The sequence below is a fragment of the Artemia franciscana genome, chromosome 8 (assembly GCF_032884065.1).
Source record: "Artemia franciscana chromosome 8, ASM3288406v1, whole genome shotgun sequence".
NCBI classification, from domain to species: Eukaryota; Metazoa; Arthropoda; class Branchiopoda; order Anostraca; family Artemiidae; genus Artemia; species Artemia franciscana.
The window spans coordinates 19,910,099-19,933,506 of NC_088870.1; the positions used below are offsets into that span (position 1 = coordinate 19,910,099).

Consider the following 23,408-nt stretch of genomic DNA (forward strand, 5'->3'; position numbering starts at 1 on the left):
CGTATATGAAAGGGGCTTTTCCTCCTCAACGCCCCGCTCTTTACGCTAAAGTTTCATACTGTTTTAAAAATAGAGTTAAGAGAAAGAGTCAAACTTTAGCGTAAAGAGAGGGGCGTTGAGGAGGAAAAGCCCCTTTCATATACAGAGTAATTTCTGTTCGTTTTAAGTTTTGATGTTGCTCCTTAGTTTCATTTAAAAAAAACTTGTTTTTTTATTTAATTTTATTTAGTGTCACCTTTAAAAATTTATGATTTCTGTCATATTGCGAGATTGTAAAATTTACTTCAGGCAATTCTAATCCATGGGAGCAACTTCTGTGAATAAAGCTTTAGCGTTATCAATATCCTCGCAAACTGCATTCCATATGATGATATTATTTTCTAACTTGGCGGCTTCCAATTTCACAATCCGACACATTGAATCTTCATTTTTTTTTTAACTTTGTTAATTCATCAGTACAAGTTTTTAATTGCAAATTGAGGCAGGACGTATCATTTTCAATCCTTCCAATTTTCAATTCACTATTAACCATCTTATTTTTAAGAAGCGAATGTTCTTTATCCAGATTATCGACCCTTGAAGTAAGAGTACCTAATTGATTGCATAAGTTGTCTAATTTATTTTTGATTTTCTTTTACGATTTCAAGAATTTGCTTAAAATCTGCAGCTAGGGTAAAATTCTAGTTAATTGACTTCTTGCTATCTCAGAAAGGGTTAAGGTTAGGAAAATGAAACTTTCAGAGATGGGTCTACAGACTAAAGTATGTCCCAGGAAGGTATTTTAAAGCACGTACCCCCACTCCTTCTCCCTCTAGAGGGCCCTGAAATTTGCCTACATGACAGGTCTATACCTATTGAAATTTTGACAAAACAACATTTTACCTTAATTTTCAGTTACTAGTTGCCTTTTCTCTGCCTTTATTTCTGAAAATGAAATTCCTGTTATTTGAGTAGAATTTTGAGCCATATCAATGTTTTTTTTTAATTTAGGAAATGTATTTGCATATGTTTAAAACCTTGTAAAATGGAATTGAGCAAAGTTATGAAGCTGAAAACAATTTTTTTGTACTTGAATTAAGCAGAAGATCTATTTTGCAAGGTTTCACTTTTATAACACGCATATTTTTAAAGGTCATCAAAGGTCAGGGCCCGCTAGATGGAGAAGGAGTAGAGGTAGTTGCTTCACATACCTTCCCGGGATATACTTTAGTCTGCAGATTCATTCCTGAAAGTTTCATTTTCCTAACCTAAACCCTTGCTGAGATAGCAAGAAGTCAATTAACTAGAATTTTACCGCAGCTAGTATTGGTATTTCCGTTTTCGAGCTAGAGTTATCATCTGAGGGGTCTAATGAAATATTCATACCTTCTCGTTTCTGATTTTTCCCTTTACGTCCCATTGTACATTAATATTGTACTAATATCCAAATATTAATGCGTATTATTAAATATCCAACAGTTCTTGAAATTATGTTTTCAGCATTGAATGAGTATCCAAAAGTTCTTGAAATAATATTTTCACATAAATCCACACAGAGGCCTTAAATGCGTCTTACTCTGACGAGAGCATTGAATGAACTGAACAAGACGAAACATTTCAAGGTCAGATGGACTTTGTACTTGTGTTTTTGTTGGTATTCGTTCAGAAGTTGAATTTTTCTTTTTCTGTTTTGTTTGTTCACTCCGTGTTTTTTATATATTTGTAAGCTTGGAGAAAACTTATCCTTATAGCGTATTGAATAACCTTGTTGTAGCACAGTAGATTGATGCTCTGGTCGGCAATACTGGTTCTGGGGTTCGATCCCTGCCGCCTCAAGATTGGGTGAGAAGCTTGCTAATTGTCCTTGTAAAAAAGACGCAGCAACTGAAATGTCGATTCGACACCTTATGCGCGAGCAGTAGCTCAAGAGTAGCATTATTTTTTTTATCTTATTGGATAAGGGATTAGTGACCCAATAAGTAACTATGAAAATCATCTGCTAAAAATGTCTGAACCTATTGATGTCTATCAAACTTAAAAGTCTGCCTAAAAATGGTCAAAACTAGGGTTACCCCGGAAAGAAATCCTAGTTCGAAATATGCCATAAGATACGGCCCATTTTATTTTGAGAAACACTAAGGCTTTTTCAGAAAATTGGCCTATGAAAATCAAAACCCGAAATAAGTGTTTGTTTAGTGTTTTCTACACGTTTATTATATCGATATGACCAAATTGGTCTCTTAACAGTTCATGTATTAGGTGGGTGGCGCTGAATTATCTGAAGATGAAATTATTGAGGTTTCTATTCTTCTCTAGTTCCTCTATGGCTCTCCATTAACTACACATTTATCAATACAATCCCTGGTTCAAAATTCGAAATCCGGCATAGAATACGAACCTATTTCACTTGGAAATATTATGTCCGGCCACCCCTTTATTTATTAGCCTGAATAATACTACTACTCCTACTAAAAACGTACTGCAGCACCAAGCCACCTGATGCCAACACAGCTGCGCATGCTCCTCCTCCATCCCAATCTATTCAAAGCTTATCTTTTTAAGTAAATAATGACGAAGACCACACTGCCTTTCCATAATACAGACACAGAAGAGAGAATAAAGAGGACTTTTTTCCCAGGCTATTTTAAAAAACGGATTTTTAACCGAGAACTTTTATTGTAAGTGTGTTATTGTTTATCATTCCCTTTACTGAATATGGCCCTTTTAATAGGGCCGAAATATTCACATAGGTTTGTTCGTTCGCTGTCTTGGGAAAAAAGTCCTCATTATTCTCTCTTCTGTATTTGTAACTTTTTACGACCTTCCAAAAAATCCTTATTTTTTAAAAATCTTTTCTTACGAACTATTCACCCCCTTCTTCGGGGACGACCTGCTTTTAGTTTGACCTAAGACGGTTGGACGAGAAGGACGTTCTTTGGCAATCCGTCACCCTCCATCCATAGAACGTGTCATAGCTACCTAAACCCCTCTCTCATTAAAGGCCTAGAAAGTGGAACAGATCCACATTTATCGTACAGCTTATTGTTTGAAATACAGCTAGTTCGACGGATATCCAAAACAATCTGAGGACAATTCCTCTGGAAACCATCTAACAAATCTTCCTCAGTCCCTCCTCCGTCACCAACTAACCTGCATACCATCGATTTATTACCTGAATCATATATTTATTACATAGAATATATCGATTTATTATCTAATGCAACGACTATTACCAGAATACCTCGCTTTATTATCTAACCATCATTTATTCTATGAATAGATGCCAGATGTCTATCTGACTATAGGTCTGTTTTTGACAACTTTCTCATGAAAACAGAATTGTTAAATAACAAATTTTACTACCTGTAATTTTGTAGTTTGTATTTCTAACCTGATTACTTACAGACTATCAAAAAAATAAAAACAGCTATGGTAATGAAAACTAATAATAATTTTACAATAAATTAAATATATGAAAGTACAAACCATTGTTAATATAATATAATGATTAATTAATTAAGTATTTTTAATTTGATACTTATGATTATTAATTAACTGGTAAGTGATCATTATTAAATTAATAAATTCAGCTAATTAATTGATTCAATAAACAATTGATTAATTAATATAATTATATGTACTCATAAACATAAATAATAAATTAATTATTATAATAAATAATAAGTAATAAAAATAGAACTAATAAGAAGAATTCCTTGCTGATAGTATTGAGCGAAATTAAAACTTAACCATCCTACAGGGACATCGGTAGCCTATATATGAAAAAAGTGAGTTGATGAAAACCAAAAAAATATATATATTTTTCTTTATCTCTTCAGAAGTAAGACCAAAATCATCTCCTGGCGTAGAGACCGAAATTTTCTCCTGGCATACTGACCGAAATCAAGCCTAGCCTTTCATTGCAATATGTTCCTTGCAAAACATTACCATATTTATTTAATACATTAAATTGTTTTTAAAAATTCATTATATACATCGATTGAGCTCCCAGCTATTTCCACAGCAAAAAAGCTATCATCTCTTTTGATCATCTGATCAATTGGCACGAAGTCAGGTCGTGTTTTATCATACTGATGACGGTTGTTAACCTCTAGGAATTCATGTCTTGGACGAAGACGCAGCAAACGCGTTCGAAACAAGGCGGGGTATTCAAGTACTGTCTGATGTGGTATTTTCATTATATTGTGGAAATAGTTAAATCGTTCCACCATTGTTTGACTGGCTAAAATGAGAATAAAAATAAATACGGAAGAATTTTTAAATATAAGTAAAGAGGGGAACGAGACAGAGTTTAGAGGGAAAGACCATATAAACAAAGAGATCTTCACTCACGTACGCCTTGAAACCTAAGCTATGTTACAACTGTCGAATAATGGTTTTTCCGATTATAAAAAGCTACCCAGAAAGCCACTAGGAAACCCATTGTTTACGATGGCTGTTCGTGAGCCAAATTACAAATCCTAAGGAATCGCTATTCGTAGTTTTAGACGAAGTCTCTTGAACTATATGAAGTTTTCCCATCCCAGTTTTACGCAAATCAAGATTTCATCTTCTTCCTCTGAAGCTGCTGGTTAAATTTTGTTGCTCAAAAATAATTTGTAATTTTGCTCATTTGTTGATTTATATTTGCATAACATAAACACAATTCATGTTATGTAAAATTTAAGCAAAAGACTATTTATCTTTCAGGAACAATATGGATTGTTGGCCACCTGTAAATTTGGGACAATAAAGTAATTATGAGGAAACCAAAGGAAAGATAACAGAATAGGTAAAAACTATGGACAAAATGGGCATTAACCCAGTATTTGTTTCGAGTTTGAAAGAAATATCACAAGTTATTAGTACATAAGTAAGTTCGCATAAATTATAGACAAAGAAGGAAAACAACCTAAAAAGGGCTTAAGCTCGATATAAATACGCCGTCAGCTTTTGCTTGTATTGCACGAGTACCGATGAGCAGATATCTGAAGCCACTATAATTAGAAGTTTAATTCTGTATTTTCTCCCTGAACAGATGTGATTTGTGTGTTTTATTATCAATTTTTTTTTATCAGAAGGGATTGAATTAATCTAGTTGTTAAATTTGAAAAAGATTTAATTTTTTATAGTCATGAAGTACAAAGGTGCCAAGTACCTTGGTTTTTGTTATTCAAAATTAAATTAAAAATATCGATACTATTCAATGATGTTCAACAATTTCAGCCTTTCTCAATAACACCCTGCACTAAAAATTTTTATTGGATTTACTTAATCTTAGTTTTAATGTCTTACTTTGAACAAACTACTTTTAAAATGTTTTGCTTTTTATGATCACTGTGATTGAAGGCATTAAAGGTTTTGGTATTTGATTACCAAGTTCAAAAATATCAATATTGTCCAAAAATGTCCACCCAACGCTTCAGTATTGCTCAATAGAACTGAATGCTGGGAGTTTACATCTTATTTTTCCTAAGTAGCCTATTGTTTAGTGTATTTTTTTAACTTACTTTATTTTTTTCACTATTATATACTTTTACTTTACTTGAGATATTTTTTCATTGTCTTTTGAAAAATGTTTGTCTCTAAGCTTTGCTAGCCATCAAAAACCAAACAGAGATTATTAAAATATTGACCATTTTTTCTGCGGTAGTAAAAGTAATGTGTTCATAAAAGTACACCGTTTCCTGATATTAAACGAATGAACGTAATTAAACAAATAAAAAATATTTTTCAACTAATAGTAAGGAGCAAGGTTAAAACTTAAAGCGGATTGAAATTACTCTGTATATAAGAGGGACTGCACCCTCCTCAAAACCTTGCTCATTAAACAAAAGTTTTAAGTGCTTTAAAGAAACTAATTTTTTCCAACTCAATGGCCCAAAAAGTTAAAATTAAGAATAAAGAGCAAGGAGGTAAGGAGGAGAAAGCCCCTTTCATATAAAGAACAAGATTATCTTGAGAGTAAAGTGCAAGGAGGTAAGGAGGAGACAGCCCCTTTCATATAAAGAACAAGTTAAAATTAAGAATAAAGAGCAAGGAGGTAAGGAGGAGACAGCCCCTTTCATATAAAGAACAAGTTAAAGTCGAGAGTAAAGAGCAAGGAGGTAAGGAGGAGACAGCCTCTTGATATAAACAACAAGCTAAACTTGAGAGTAAAGAGCAAGGAGGTAAGGAAGAGACAGCCTAAAAAGTGGACAACATAAAATGTATGTTTCAACAATTAACGTTTTAAGCTTTTCTGTTTAATAATTGAAATGTTGGATAGCAATTTAAATTTTGGACAAAATTTTAAAATACTTAAAAATTTACGGTGAGTAGTATTTTTGGTCAAAAAGTCCTTGTTAATATTTCTACAGTAGAATTTCGGTTTGATGAAGAGGGGTATTATTGTACATATGAATGTAAATTCTGTGAGACTTTTGATCTTTTACATAACTGAAGCCATCACATCCTCTATAATAAATCAACAAATACATTACAAACGCATGTTTAAATACACTGAAATATTCCATGTAAATAGAAAAAGAGAAATATTACCATTTAAAATTGCTGAAAACAAAGCCCTAGCAGCATATGCCACCCCCAAAGAAATTTTCTGGCAGGGCTCATGATGGCCCACCTCTGGAACCGCTAAAGTACCAATGGCAACAGAAAACCCTAGTTTGCCGACTGGGCACGTCTTAGATTTGCTCACACCTAAATATACTTGTTTCTTAAGTTTGGTTATTTCAAAATAATGAAGTTCTTAGGGTGGCATCATGTTCTCGTCGGTGTTGCCAAGTTTACCCATGAAGACAAAAAAGCAAAACTTATCAATACAATTCGACAACGTTTTCCGCCGGTAATAATTTAAGAAATTAAAACTCTGTTGACTCCCAAAGGCAATTACACCTTCTTCAGCTGCATGGGATTGTACATATTTTAGCCGATTTTTTGCTGAATTTTTACCCACAATTTTTTTTCCAATTTGGCACCCGCCGATATGAAAAACGTAATAAGTGCCCGTGGAAGATTTTTTCACATGGTTGATACCCTTGCATTAATGATTTCAACGAAGTAACATTTTACAAAATATATTCATAAGATTTCTGTTTTAGAAACGGGCTATTTGTATAATTTAGCCCCCTAGCCCATGGCAATACACAGTTCATGTCACTCCTGAGTCACATGAAACTTTTCAACGTTCTGATTATAGAGTTTATATTTATATCCGAAGCCAAGTGGGGTTACGAGATCAAAAGAAAATTTAGAGATGATTAGCTAGCCTCCAATCACTTCAGCCTTTAAACAGCACACTATAAGTATTCAATTTGCATTTGAACGTGCCTTCACTCAAATTTATAGAACCATTGGTTGGAAAAATAATATATTATAGAAATATATTTATCTATTAATCAGAATTAAACCTTATATCCGATTCGACTGTAAAAAAATGTAATATTCAAAACCAGGGCATCGTCATGGATTTGTCATTTTTCATCTATCTTTAAGAGGCGCACGATGGCTCAAACCTGTATTTCTAATAATGCAATTTTGGTATATTTACATCTTAGCATATAGTATCTGTGGTCAGTGGCGTCGTTTGTGGGGGGGCAAGGGGGTAGCCACCTCCCATAATTTGGAGAAATAAATATCATATAGCCCATGCCCCTTGACTCTCCGAATTTGGAGCCCTGTTACTTCCCCAATAAAAATGCTAGAGCTACTATGGTTAGTGGCATGGGCTATATGACCACGGCTACACACCACGTCTGTGGTGTGTGTTTTGTCGAAATTAAGAAGACCTACGTATTAAGAAGACTCTGGGGTCCTTCAACAGGAGAGACTTTGTTTCCTCTTTTGTAAATCCCATTTCTTCCCAGATGCTGAATTTGATCATTTCGAGTTTCCATAAGTTCTTTGTCACAAGGCGTGGACATCGAGTTGCGATTTCTCGTACCTCATTCCCAGTCAACTTAAAGTTCTTTTGTAAGTATCCAAGATGCTCGTCAATTTCTTGTGTTCTGAAAATAAGAGTAGAAATTTGAATATAAAAATGTGCGGCAAGGTTGAAGAGGTTGGTAGTGTTGTCTGATCCTACCTTTTTTTTGTCAGTATTTTATTTTTATTCATTATTTTTAATTTCTTTGTTTTTCTTTTCTAAAGTTCTTTTGTAATTACCACAGATGTTCATCATTTCTTGCATTCTGAAAACAAGGTTAGAATATTGAATATAAAATGTGCGGTGAAGTGGAAGAAATTGGTCGTGTAGTCTGATATCACTTGTTTTTTGTCAGTGTTTTCTTTTTATTCTTTATTTTTAATTTCTTTATTTTTCCTTTTATTATTATTATTATTAATTTATTACCCGTCAAAAACGGAAAAGACGGAGTATATAAAAGAAAAAGAAAGAAAAGCACAAAAATTTAAATACATTTCCACTACAAGTATTATAAAATAACACTAGTCCAGGGGTGGTTGGCTCTTAAAACATTGGTACTGAATTTGGAGATTCTTCTCTCTATGACCATGGAAGGGTTGGTGACCTTATATTTCCTGGAGATGTCGCCATTGCTGTGCCACAAAGGGAGACGCAGGAGAAACTTATCATATCTGTAAAATGCGCTGCAAATGGCTTTCTTTTCGGTAGCTGTGGATACTTTCCAGAAGGGAACCAGAGCAAGCAGATGGGGGGGGGTAGTAAAAGCATTGTATAGCCGGGCAAGGAGAGGACGGTTGAAACGATACTTATTGGCAACAAGTAATCCGTAAGACACTCGTAGACGGGAACAGAGGTGGTTTGTCAGTGCTGAGCGTGTGTCCTTCAATGTAGAAGAAATAGGAAGGCCAAGATACGTAAGGGACTCACAAGGCTTAATCAGAGTGTCCCCAATTTTAACGGAGAGGTTAATTAATAGCTCATTTTTTGAACCATTGAAGAAAAGAAGTTCTGTTTAGATTCGTTGCAGGAAAGTCCGATCTGCTTGTATGTCGCTGCAAGTGAGTCGTAATTTTGTTGAAATAAAGATATCGAACGAGAAACATGAATAATGTCATCAGCAAAGTTCAGCAGCGAAAGATTGATCCCACGGAAAAAGCACGAAGGCTTTATTACTTGCTGTGCTTCGATAATAGCGTTATTAAACAGTGATGGAGAAGTTTTGCCACCTTGACGTACGCCTTTCTTGACACTCAGCATTTCTTTAGAAGGAAAAGTGCCGGACGGAGAGGGGATCAGGATGACAGCCGAGAGCTAGTTCTACATACTGTAAGCAGGGAAAAGGATGCAAGAGGAAACACCTCGCTGAAGGGCTTTGAGCAGGATATGGCCATGGATGCCAGAATCGAAGGCTCTACTAACATCAAGTGCTCCAAAGACGAGAAGATCACCATTTTCATCTGCATCGATAAGAAGAATTGCAAGAACGCTGTGAACGTGTTCCCATCCTGAGTGCTTTTTGAACCCGAACTGGTCGTCCGGAGTAGTGCATCGAAGAGCGATTTCATCAAAAATAAGGGATTCAAATAGCTTACAAAAAGTAGTTGAAACAGTGATCGGACGATATGAAGCGCACTGGTCAGCTGGATTACCTTTTTTGAGAATAGGATGGACCAATCCAGCACCAAAGCTGCCTGGAACGATGCCAGTAACGAAAATCATTTGAAATAGCAGAAAAAGGTGCTCTAGGAGAAGATTGCTGGCAAAGCTTAAATGGGTACCAGATATACCATCGATGCCCTTAGATTTCTTTTTTTTTTAACTTATCAATTTTGGAACGCATCAAGGACGGAGTGACCAGGACACCAATATCCTTAGGGGCTGAAAATTGGTCTCTGAAGTAATTGCACCAGTCTTTTCTGGCATGCAGGGCGGGCCATTGGAAGATTTCTAAAGTTCTTTTGTAACGTTCTTCTTTCTTCTTTTATTCTTTATCTATCTTTCCCATTAATATATTTTTTTCACGGTATCATATAACTGGTATTTTCAGATACAGGATGTACCAAATAATATATCAGCTGTCCTCTGCCGAAATCTAATATCTATACTAAATTCTATTTGAGTTGAGGATGGAGTTCCCCTAATTTTCGATACACAAAGTCTAATGGTGAACTTAACATTTTTCTATCTGCTTTAGTTTCTTACATACAACATTATCAAACAATTTTTTTATTTTCCATTATGTGTGAACTATTAATATCCAGATATACCTTAAAAAGTTTATGTGTAATATTTGTTTCTTTTCTTCAAAAGACTATCCTAAAGAATAAGGAGAAAACATCAAAAGTGGAAAGATCACATTTCATATTCGTCGCAGCCATATATTAGACGCATCCTATATTTAAACGCATTTTAATCGTGATGTTATTACACACAGAAGAAATATCGTAGCTGACTGAGGAAAAAAATTACTTGAGTCGCTGCGACTACGGATGTTTAGACACTTGAAGCTGAAGATACATTTGGAGTGGGATGAAAAGGAAGTTCAACAACAGTCAACTATAGTCTGAGACTATCCACCAAAAGTTTCAACCAGTCACCTTATTTTCTGATCACCGATCTCCAACCATAAATTATATTTATAACTTTTCTTTAAAGATTAGTCTAAAGGTTATATAAAAGTTATATAGCCTTTAGACTAAATATTCTTAGTTCGGACCATTTGTCAGGTAATTTATTGACACCCTCTGAACAAAAAATGCATCATAGAAGAGTTAATAAAAAGCAAAAAACACTCACGTAACAACACAAAAAAAGAAAAAACATGAACTATAGGTCGAACACTAGTGATATATATTTAGTTCAGAATGCACGCAAGAGGAAAATCAACAATTCTGTCGCAACACTCTCGGAATTTGGTGGCGAGTACATCCATTTTTTCACATATTTCAAACACTCCATAGCGCCTAGAAATGTAACTGTTTTGTATCCAAATGGGTATGCATAGAAAATATTTGCAAAACCGAAAAAATGCTGAACGTATCTGTTTACGCTCACTTTGAGAAAATAATCGCCACACTGGTATCACGAAAAATACATGCGGTGCAAAAAATGAATTGTATAGCCGACCCAGTGTTCGTTTACCAAATTGGCCTTTTACCCTAGCAAGCAACCCATATGATTTTCTCAGTTTCTCCTTCAGCGAATTTATAATAATGTTCTAGTAGCTTTAATCGAGCTCCCAAATGGAAAACCAAGATATTTGAGTGAAGAAGACGCAAATACAGTAGTAAGACCAACTTGAATAGCCACATTTGAGGATTCTTGGGAACCCGAACCAAAAACAAGAAGTTCTGTTTTAGAAGAGACAACTGAAAGTCCGATTCTGTTTAAAACAGCACAAACACTGTCTACAGCTTTCTGTAACCCTTGGAGGTCATCCGACAAAAGAAGAATATCATCCGCATATGACAAATGACTTACATCTACATATGGCTCAATTAGATATGGCGGTATATATTGCAACTTCCTTTCGAATGAGCCCTTAAACAGTTCCCTATGATGTTTCATTGCCCACTAGGTGTGGAGAAAAAAAAACAAGAAAAAAGAGGAGACATCAGTGAACCCAGCAAAAAAAGTGATTTTCTTCGCTGTTCAAGGCGGGGAGCTGCCCGTTTTCTATGTAGCGCTTTCGGTGGGTGATTCCAATTATGTACTTATCGTTTCAATCCGATGCCAGAGAAATTTTAAGCTATTTTTTAAAAACCTGTAAATCTCCTTGCAAAATAACATTTTACTATTAAGACTAATTGAAATAATAGTTACCATTCCTGTGTCAGCTATAAATGGCAATTTTTCACTCTAAACCGTTTGTACTTTAAACCTATTTTTAAATTTTCGGTAACTATGGGCCTTGGTTCGTTGTTTGCTAGGTTGATATATATATATATATATATATATATATATATATATATATATATATATATATATATATATATATATATATATATATATATATATATATATATATATATATATATTGAAAGATTAGAAGATATTTAGGAATTCAGTTTTCAATGGAAAATATCTCAATATGCAGGTGTATGGATTTGGATGTAGCATGCACCAAATTAAAAAACAAAAGAAAATAAGGGGAAAATTGGCAAAAAATGAGCTAAAAACACATGACCCCAAAAAGCTTAAGAAGTTTTTACTAGCTGAAACGTCCCAGATAGATATTTCCGAGAAGACAAGAATTAAAGTAGATTGTCTGGTTAGTTCGCTAGTTTAATGTAATATTGGTTTTGTGAAATAACGGATATGGCGGTGAAAGCCAGATCAAGAGTAAATACGCGTAAAAAAATTTTGCGACTTGAAAATATTTTGTTAATCTTACTGGGTCAAAATTTCACAAAAGGAACACAAGATAACCAATCGGGTTATTAAAGGTGAGGCTATTTGGCCTTTGTTTCTGACATGAAATTACTTAATATGGAAAATTGAATTATAAAATACGTCAAAGACGTGAAACGATGAAGCCAAAGCACACTTTCCACCACAGAGCTGTAAGAAAGTATCTTCGAGGAGGCACCCACTTTCAGAAATCACACACACCAAGCGTCGTGTTCCAAGAGTAACAGCAGTGTTCCAAGCCTGGTGGAAGTGTGCCAAGCATGGCACAAATCGTACCAAGCGTGACACACACTGTACCAAGCGTGGTAGAATTATGCAGTACACGTGATATTGAGATATACACCAAGTGACGGAAAGTAGGCACCCCCTCGAGTTTCTCTTTTTATCTTAGGCCAGACCGAAGTCTATGTTTAGTTCATTACTCTCACCTACAGATAGGTTAGGTTACCACTTACTTGAATGAAAGCCACAAAGGATTGTGCGAAATGATTCTTGCGATCATACTTGGACTAAAACGCTTACTTTCCAGATAGTTGAACCTCACCTGGATGTCATCCAAGGATTCTAAAAATATTCGTGGATTCTTTGTAAAGAACCATCCAAGCTTTTCAGGCTCAAGGCCATAATCAGTCAACAACCTGGAAAAAATATATGACGTTCAGACACAGACAGTAAGTAAGTATGACGGTACTAGACACTTAAGGTCCAAACGAGTGGTGCTTATATCTGTTTCGTGGACCTTTATTCCGGAAGTGCAATGGGGATTGGAAGCCAGGTATCCTATCCTTTTGCACACCCTTTCTGCTTGCCTTCATCAGATTTTTCTAGGCACCCTTTTAGACCTGGGTTGACTCTGATTGAGCTTATAGAGTCACGCCACTGACTCAGTGCCAAACCACATAACTGGCCACGCCGGAAATCAAACCCGATCCTCTTGGACAAAGCATTCCTAACGCATCGCGCCAAAACACTTAGCCAAGACGGCTTAAATAATTCAGACATAGATAGAATCCTAGTCTAAGAGCCCAGATTTTATAGTGAAGCTACGCAACGTTTATATAAAACAATAGAATAGCCGTTCAGACGAAAATACAAATGTTTATTTTTTTCGGTACATACACAAAACAATAATAAAAGAAAAAACGTAAATAATAAAACACAAACAAAACATATCCTATGAAAAAAATTATTTAGATAAATGAGAAGGATGAAACTGTTTGTGCCGAGATGACCGATCGATAGTTCTCGGGTTGTTAATTTTAATTTAAGACGCGGTTTCCCGTCGAATAGCCAGTCGGTGCACAGCGCAGGGGCACATTCCAACCAATCTCCGGTGCAGCAATTACCCATACCAAACTCTTCTCCTACCTCTAGGGTGCGCGCACCACACTTTAGGAAACACTGATTTACGTAAATAAAATTCTGAGGGATTTTTAAAAATTCTGAGGGATTTTCAAAAATTTTGAGGGATTTATTGTTACTTGAGCTGATTTTTTAAAAATTTTATCCACATGAAAGTCTTTTAAATATATAAGAGCATGTTTCCAGAAGGAATTTGCTTCATCTACAACTAATCTGAAAATACTCCGGTGATGAATATGGTGTCAAAATTTAGGGCATTTCTCAATCTACAATATTTTACCAAGCACAATCGTCAACATCGTCTGCTTATGAAAACCACCCACAATTTGTAAGCTGAACGGTTTGGAACGAAGTGCCCGTGAGAAACTAGACAGTGTATGAGCGTCATAAATAATTGTAGGTCACATTACCATAAACTAATCCTATGGAGTATCTAACTAGATTGAAAAGAAAACATTTCTCATATTCCATATGTTCCGTGGATTGGCTCAGGAGAGTTGCTGGATAAGTTCTGGAGGCGGGAGTTATATCCAATATGTTTTGAGAGTTTATGTTTATAAATGTTTATAATATGTTTATAATAAGTTTCGAGGAATGTTTTGATCGGTGCAACACAATCAGTGAAACGGATAACCGGGAAACGGTTAAAAGTCTTAACTTTTTTTTAAATAGTAGACTCCCGTTCGCCAGACTTCGATTTGTCTCAGATAACATTAAATAATGTCCCATGCAATTAAAAAAAAAAACAAAAAAAATGTTTTTCATTCTTTTTAAAATAAACTTGTCGATTCGGTTAATTACTGACATCCTTGTCACCTTGCCCCCCCCCATCATTTTGATTATTGGCACACTTGTCACATTCCCCCCCCCCCAAGATTTTGCTCTAGATCCCTTCCTTGTACAATGTGAATATTAATGACTATTTGTGTATATACAGTGGTGCATATTACAGTTTAGATCGAATATAAAAACGCACAGCGATGCTCTAAACGCTACCGTTCGATAAAATGTCACCAATGTGCTTATATAAATACGATGATGTGTAAGAAAGAGAAAAACTGACCTAATATACGGTTGAATATCACTGAAAAAATCCTTCTTCAGTATAGATTCCACAAGCTCTCGATCTTCGTCCCATTTTGACATATCAATCCCTAACCTCACGAACTCCTGAAGAAGTGGTGACTTATTTACATAGCCAGCGAGGTTGTAACTAGCAGGGATGCGAGGAGAAGCAGGTTCAAACTCAACATCAAAACGCTGGTCGAAAGGGTTTTTCTTAACACCATACATCTCTTGAGCTGTTTTCAAAATGTTTTTGTATACCTCTCCGGATTCAGAGACATCTACTTCTTTTTTAGATTCTTCTAGTTGAGTTTCATTCGGATTCAGCCCTGAACGTTGGCAATTATATCTGACAGCGCTGTATGATGGACTGCTGAGTTTTCGCTGAAGAACTTTACTTAAGCCGACCATAGAACTCTTCATTTTGGTTTTCCTAAAAAAAAATACACATTTATATTTTATATAACAATATAAATTTTACATTTAATATAATCGATTCAATGTAATTTCAACGTAAAAAGAAAGTTTAAAGCTATCAAAATAGTAAGCGTTTCCAACTTGTCAAAACTTTCACTGTTTAAATATTCAAATGTTCTTTCATACAAAAAAAAAAAAGTCAAGCTTTTAATAGTGAAAGGGCATCGTAAGAATAAGAATCTTTCCCAGAGAAGGGATTAAAGTCTAAAATAGACCGTATCTAGTGAAGAATTTATCCCCCCTTGCTTCGACACGTACAGGGATTTCATTGGGTAATAAAATTCATTTCAACATAACTGCCGACATAAACAACGGAAAGAAGCTGAAGAAGATATATGAAGAATGTAAGAATGCAAATTAAACATTGAGTAAACTTAAAATTAAATTCTTTATACATACTTTACTTGCAATGTGGACATTAAATGTCCTTTGCAATGTGGTACTTTATTAGCATTGTGGTCCACGTTATGTGGACCTTATTATTCAATGCAGGGTGGACCTTATTAGTCACCTTGAATTAGTCACCTTATTAGGACCTTGAATTTGATCCACCTCAAAACCAAATATTCACCCTCGGTCTTGTGTTCGGTTAGGCCACTCAGCCATGATCAGCCATGATAAGGTCCACGTTATGTGGACCTTATTATTCAATGCAGGGTGGACCTTATTAGTCACCTTGAATTAGTCACCTTATTAGGACCTTGAATTTGATCCACCTCAAAACCAAATATTCACCCTCGGTCTTGTGTTCGGTTAGGCCACTCAGCCATGATAAGCTCTCAAATATATATAGTCAATGTGGACCTTAAATGTCCTTTACAATGTTGTCCTTTGTTAGCATTGTGGTCCACGTTATGTGGACCTTATTATTCAATGCAGGGTGGACCTTATTAGTCACCTTGAATTAGGACCTTAGTCACCTTGAATTAGTCACCTTATTAGGACCTTGAATTTGATCCACCTCAAAACCAAATATTCACCCCCGGTCTTGTGTTCGGTTAGGCCACTCAGCCATGATAAGCTCTCAAATATATATAGTTTAATCAGGTTACTAAAAGGGATTCAAATTGTATACTGTCTTAAATCTCTCTCTAGAAGGCTCGTAACACTTCTTGAAACGTGTATCTGATAGATAAAATTATAAGCTCAATCAAAGATTCAGGCACATTCAGCTAAGTATCTTACGTTCTTGCATTGCAAAAATAAACGATATTTTGATGTTTCACAATGTAAAAAATAATTATTAACAATAATAAATAAATAACACCCGTAACTGACCCATAAACAAGCGCCACTCTCTATAGAGGAACAAGAAGTTACGTGTAATGATGTCTTACCGAAGACAAGTGATCAAAATACAACCTAAGCGAACATTTTCGCTGCATGACCAACGGCCGTCAATCAAAAGCAAAATAGAAGAAAAACTAAAACAAAGAAACCAATAAGAAATTACTATGGGATCAAAAAGCTCCTTGATAATAAAAAAAAATAATGAAAAGGCTAAATTAACAGATACTTACCATCATCACTTCACAGAAGTTCAGTTAAAACTCGTTACTCACCACTCTTTAATAGATCGCCACGATCACAGACAAAAAGAACATGGTAGAGATGTGCGCTATCTTACTATGTTTAAAAAAGAGTTGGGCTCCAGGTGCCTTTAGCATATTAGTGATGACGCTAATACGTGCTAGAAGCCTGAAAACTAAGGATAGGCGAGCACAAGCACAAAATTAAATGGTACCATAAAGTATTTCAGTTGGACGTCTGCATCAATTTTTTCGTTGCGCACTGTTTCTAAGAGTTGGGCCACTAGGACTAGATGACTGAGAGTTTGAAGTTTTCTTTGAAATTCTCTATACAAAACTGGTACGTATCTGTTTGGCATTAGCTATTGCCAGTTTTGACCCAAAGAAGTCACTTACTTTCTGACGGAGGTCTTCGCCTTAACGTGAATAACAAGATTACTCCTTCTCGAGTACAGTTCAGAGCGAAGAGCAGTCGTTTTCACTTAACAAGCTCAGATCTAAGCAGTCTATTTTCCTACCTAAGAAGCTTGTTTTCTTGCTGAAGCTTTGCAATCGTTTGTAGGAGTTCATCCATATAGTCATCGACTGTTGTTTTGTGAGTGACATAATTGTCGACTGTAATGCCGCAATGCTTTTAAGTTATTCTTAAGAAATCATAGAAAGAGACTTACTCGCAAGAACAAGTGTAGTCCATCAAGTCCGTCCAAAGAAAAAGGAAGCGTAGAAGCCCACTCACATATTCCCTGCAATTTAAGAGTAACCAAATACCTATAAGGGACACTTTAAGGGGCAAAACTTATATATGATTTGTCTGTAGGCATGACAATATCAATTGATGCGTTGAAATTTCCATACGCATGCGAGAAATCGTGCTCAGGAATCAACTGAATAGTTGACTGATCAATCGTTTATATCTTATAATCAGTAAATTGCCGTTTTTTACTTGTTTGTGGTAATAATAAAAGTTCAACAGAAGCAAGTCGATTCAAACTCAACCTCTCAAATCTCAACTCAAAACTCAAAACTCAACCTGAAAACTCAACCTCAGAAGCAAGTCGATTCAAATTTAACGTTTGTTGGATAATCCAAAAGTAGCTACTATGTTTCCGCATCATGTCTGCGATTTTCCAAATACGTTCATGCTTTTTTTTTCTGCGAAATATACATTGTTCGAATTGCGCTTTTCCAAAATCACAATATGTGAGAAAAACTTATTTTAATTCACGTATTTTCCGTAGCATATTAAATCGAGGCAAGTAATACGCAGAAAAGGAGGTGTTAGGCCAATGACTCCAACAAATCCATAAATTAAGCCCATGATTTCTGAATAAATTCCTTTATTTCTAACACAGTACGCCTCTATTTTTTCAATTTTGGTCCCCACGAAACTTTGATCCCCTAAAAAAATTCCTAAAAATAAAATTTAGTAGCCGACTTCAAAAATTTAATCACTAAAAAAGTTATTGAACTGAAATAAAACCGGAAAATATTTTCTGAATCATCTTTATTCTGAAGAAATCTAACAGGGTCATGCTGTTAAGTCTGGAATAATTCCTATTAGTTTTTTTCAAAATTTTGCTAAATTTATAATGACAGATCACAAGCCTTTAAGCTACGAACAAAGTAACACTTTGATTACATTGATTTGAAGCTTTTTATATTTCTTCCAGAATATTTTTTGCATTTGAATATTTTATGATTCTTTTTTAACTTTTAGTGTTAACATCTATTCATTGTTGGTCTAAGAAAGTGAAAAAGGTTTGATTTAATTTATATTTCTTTCAGCAAGATTATTCAGATTTACATTCGAACATGGAACGAATTTGCTGATACGAATTTATTCGGTGAGAACGGATCTTTAGACTTGTTTGAATACGCAGAAGTAAAAAGCAACCATGTGTAGAACTTTGTCTTCCTTCGACTGAGAAGCAGAAACGATTGTTTTGTCTTAACCATTATATGAGGCTTGAACTGAGAAAATAAGCTAAAAGGTACCAGCTGAAAAAATACGAGGAAGGAAGAAAAGCAATAGTTTATTATACTTGGTCTATTCATGTCTAAGGCCCAATTGACCTCAATCCTTGATATAATTAAATAAAAAAAAACAAGTTTTTTAACTGAAAGTAAGGAGCGACATTATAGCTTAAAACGAACAGAAATTACTCTGTGTATGAAAGAGGCTGTTCCCTCCTCGACGTCCGGCTCTTTACGCTAATGTTTGACTTTTTCTCTCAATTCTACTTTATAAAACAGTAAATAACTTTAGCGTAAAGACCGGGACGTTGAGGAGGGAACAGCCCCTTTCATACACGGAGTAATTTCTGTTCGTTTTGAGTTTTAATATTGCTTCTTACTTTCAGTTAAAACACTTGTTTTTTTTTAATTTCTGAACGTTTTTGAATTAATGCATGTTTGATTTTGGCTCTCCGCAAATGAATAATTAAAACAAAATTTGCGTATTAATTTTTTTTTGCTAAATGGCTTTCTTTTAGTTTTGATCAGACGATTTTGAGAAAAAGGGTGGAGGAGGCCTAGTTGCCTTCCAATTTTTCGGTTACTTAAAAAGGCAACTAGAATTCTTAATTTTTAACGAACGTTTTTTATTAGTAAAAAGTATATGTAACTTACAAATCAACTTACGTAACGAGCTTCTATATTCTTACATTTTTATTATGTAATTGAGGCGGTTTGCCCCCTCGTTAATACCTCGCTCTTTACACTAAAGCTTTAATTTTGTCCCAATTCTTTGAGATTGACCCCTGAATCACAAATCCTGTAGAATAAAAAGTTGAAATTACTAAGAATACTTTAGCGTCAAGAGCGAGGTACTTAGGAAGAGATGAACCCCCATATGCGTAAAAATCTCTGTTTGTTTTAAGTTTTAATGCTGGTCCTTACTTTCAGTGGAAAAAACTTTTCATATTTATTTTTTCATTGTTTTTTTTTTTAAATAGTGCTAGAAAATCATGCGCCCCCTTCATGGAATTTCTCTTCTCCCATGACAAATTCATCCAAGGAAAGATCCTCCTACGTAGCCCTCTCCCCTCAACCCCCCTCCCCGACCAAAAAATCCCCCGAAAAGGTCTGTACACTTCCAAGTAACCATTACTGTATGTAAATGCTGGTCAAAGTTTGTAACTTGCAGTCCCTCCCCCTGGGAGTTTGGGGCAGTAAGTCAGCCCCAAAGACACAGTTATTATGTTTTTCGACTACATTGAACAAAATGGCTATCTCAAAATTTTGATTTTTTGACTTTGGGAAAAGAATTAGCGTGGGAGGGGGCCTAGGTGCCCTCCAATTTTTTTGGTCACTAAAAAGGGCACTAGAACTTTTAATTTCCGTTAGAACGAGCCCTCCCACGACATTCTAGGACCACTTGATCGATACGATCAGCCCGGGGAAAAAACAAATAAACGAACAAACAAATCAACACGCACCCGTGATCGGTCTTCTGGCAAAAAATACTAAGTTCCACATTGTTGTAGATAGGAGCTTGAAACTTCTACAATAGGGTTCTCTGATACATTGAATGCGATGGTGTGATTTTCGTTAAGATCCTATAACTTTTAGGGGCTGTTTTCCCTATTTTCCGAAACAAGGCAAATTTTCTTAGGCTCGTAAAACTTTTGATGAGTAAGACTAAATTTAATGACACTTATATATTTAAAATCAGCATAAAAATTTGATTCTTTTGGTGTATCTATTAGTATCAAAATTTCGTTTGTTAGAGTTTCATTTACTATTGAGCTGGGTTGCTCTTTCCTACAGTTCGTTACCACAAACTGTTTGAAAATGTTACTTGAAGTAGTAATGCAATGAAATTAATAGAAGCTGTGACGTATAATATCTGGCTTCAGTGAAATGCACTTTATGCAGTGCCGAATTTTTGAGACAAGTCTTTCACTTCAGAATTAAATTCAAATTATAAAAAAAAAATCATAAGCATTACAAATAATCATAGGCAGCACATAGCACAGTCTACGTAAAGAGCGAAGAGGGGCACAATGTACTTTTTTTAAGGCACTTCATATGGATGGAGTTGTCGTAGAAACTTTAAAAGAGGCTCACTCATTTTCCCCAAAAAATCCGATAAAATTTCTATATCCGTGGGGATGACACATCCCCCCACTGCCATAGGGGCAAGGGCTGTACATTTCATCATTGTTTACATATCGTATTTTTATAAAGAATGGGCATGTTTGAACTTTTGTGTCCAAAAAGACCAAGGGGATTCAGGTGAACCTTTCAAGGAATGTTGAGGGGAATGTTGAACTAGATCAAAACACACTCTGTATGCCGGTTATCAAAAGGGCGCACCTCAGAAATGACTTAGAGCATTAAGTTGAAACATTCAGGGAAGGATGAGGGGAATGATCAATCGACCAAAAGGCGATATGTGCATGCTACTACTACTACTGCTACTATTCCTACTACTACTCCTACTACAAGCTCTATTACTACTGCTGCTACAATTAGTATTTCTTTTGTGACAATTATTAACGGTGCAGATATTAAGGTAAAAAATTCAGGAAATGTTGAAGAAGAAGTTGAGCAAAACCAAACTTTGAACCTCAGCAATATGTTAGGAACCGCTTGAAGTATGAATTGAAACTTCTTGGGCATGATGAGATGAAGGTTCAACTGATCAAATTACAATATTTTCATACAACTTCTGCTACTAGTGCTAATGCTATTGCTGTTACTACTACTGTTAATATTACAAAAACTAATACTACTACCACTAAAGACAAGGTAAGAAGGTGAAGGTCAGAAAATATTGAGGGGGAAGTTGAACTAACCAAACGACAATATTTACATACTACTACTACTACTTCTACTACTACTACTACTACTACTACTACTACTACTGATACTACTGTTACTACTGCTACTAACTGCTATAACTACTACTACTACTAATAATAAAGCTGAGGTTATGTTGGTTGTACCAGCAATGTCCCAGGAACCGTTGAGGTGGATGTTGAAAAGACCTCGTTTAGGGGCATGTTGAATTAAATCAAAACGCGCTATGAGCATGTCGATTTAAAAAATGTGCACTAGCAATATATCAAGAACGGCTCAGAACACTAGGTTGAAATTCTCAGGACATATTGAGGCGGACTTTGAACTAACGGAAAGACACTGTGTGCATACTACTACCACTACCGCTGCTATGATTACTGTTACGAATGAGGCTAATGGTAATGAGGTGAAATTTTCAAGGAATATTTAGAGGAATTTTCAACTAAATCAAAACATCTGATGTGTACAGGTTGTCAAAGAGGCATATAATCAATATTCTAGGGTCAGCTTAGAGCATTAACTTGAAACTTTCATGGTATGTTGAGCGGGATGTTGAACTAACCAAAAGGCACTATTTGCATGTTACCACTATTACTACGGCCATGACAATTACTTCTACTGAGGTTAAGGGTATTAGTGTGAAACTTTCAGGTAATTTTTAGGGGGTATTGGACATAATAAAAAGGTACAACGTGCGCTCAGGTTGCCAAAAGGATGTATGAGTCATTTCTCAGGAATAGCTTCGATTATTAAATTGAAACTTTAAGGGTGTAAACAATACTGACCCAACTACTATTACGACAGCTACTAATGATGCTAAACTTTCAGGGACTTTCAAGAAAGGTGAAACTTTCGGGGAATGTCTAAGGGATGTTGAACAAATCAAAACACACTCCATACATGCAGGTTGTCAAAAGGGCGTATCAGCAACATCCCGAGAATGGTCTAGGGCAGTAGTTCTCAAACTTACTTAGACACTGTGCCCCTTTTACCCACAAAACATTTTAGGTACACCTTCTCAGTTACCGGTACTAAGCAAATTATAGCTAGAATATAAATAAAAAAAAGCCAGTCCTAAAGTTAAGGGGTTCTTTTATTTTTGTCTTGGCCTGCCGCCTATTCCCTAAAAGTTTTGCGGACCCCAAGGGGTATGTGTACCACAGTTTGAGAACCATTGGTCTAGGGTATTAATTTGAATCTTTCAGGGCATGTTAAAGGGGATGTTGAACTAGCCAAAAGGCACTATAAGCATATTAGTGCTACTACCAAAACTGGTACTGCCACATGAACTGCTACTACTACAACTACTATCTACTACTAGTAGTACTACTGAAACCAAGGGTATTACAGTGAAACTTTCGGGGAATTTCAATGAGAATTTTGAACTAAATCGAAAAACACTATGTCAATTCAGGTTATTTAAAAGGCATAACAGCTATATCCGAGGAACAACTTAGAGTATTAAGTTGAAACTTTCAGTGCCTGTTGAATGTTGAACGAACCAAAAGGTTCCATATGCCTAATACTGCTGCTACTTTTACTGCTAATGTTCATGCTAATATTAAGGCCAAGGGTAATAAGGAGAATTTCCTAGGAAATGTTGAGAAGGATGTTAAATTAAATTGAAACACACTATATGTGTGCAGGCTGTCGGAAGGGAGTATCTGTCAGCAGTATCTCAAGAGCGGCTTAGAGCTTTAGCTTGAAACTTTCGCGTATGTTCAAGGGTATGCTGAACAATAAAATTACTACTGCATACTACTACTACAAGTAGTAGTAGTACCGTTACTGCTACTTTAATTAGCACCACTATTAGTAAGGCTAATGGTATTAATGTGAAAAATTCAGAGATCGTTGAG

General features: G+C 35.5%; 1 protein-coding gene across 4 annotated transcripts in view; it reads right to left on the reverse strand.

The window, feature by feature from the left end:
- Positions 1–3,909: 3,909 nt before the first annotated feature.
- The window catches only part of LOC136030107 (transcription termination factor 3, mitochondrial-like), a 45,761-nt gene continuing 26,262 nt past the window's right edge, over positions 3,910–23,408 (reverse strand). For 3 of the 4 annotated variants that reach the window (XM_065708780.1, XM_065708781.1, XM_065708779.1), the window contains exons 2-5: positions 14,739–15,173; positions 12,769–12,951; positions 7,771–7,985; positions 3,910–4,222 (exon numbers count right to left, since the gene is read on the reverse strand). In XM_065708780.1, the coding sequence (XP_065564852.1) occupies positions 3,945–4,222; positions 7,771–7,985; positions 12,769–12,951; positions 14,739–15,163 (1,101 nt within the window). In that variant the 5' untranslated portion in view covers positions 15,164–15,173 and the 3' untranslated portion in view covers positions 3,910–3,944. Of the gene's footprint in view, positions 4,223–7,770; positions 7,986–12,768; positions 12,952–14,738; positions 15,174–17,417; positions 17,456–23,408 lie in introns of those variants that run through there. The other variant, XM_065708777.1, reaches the window with a different exon arrangement.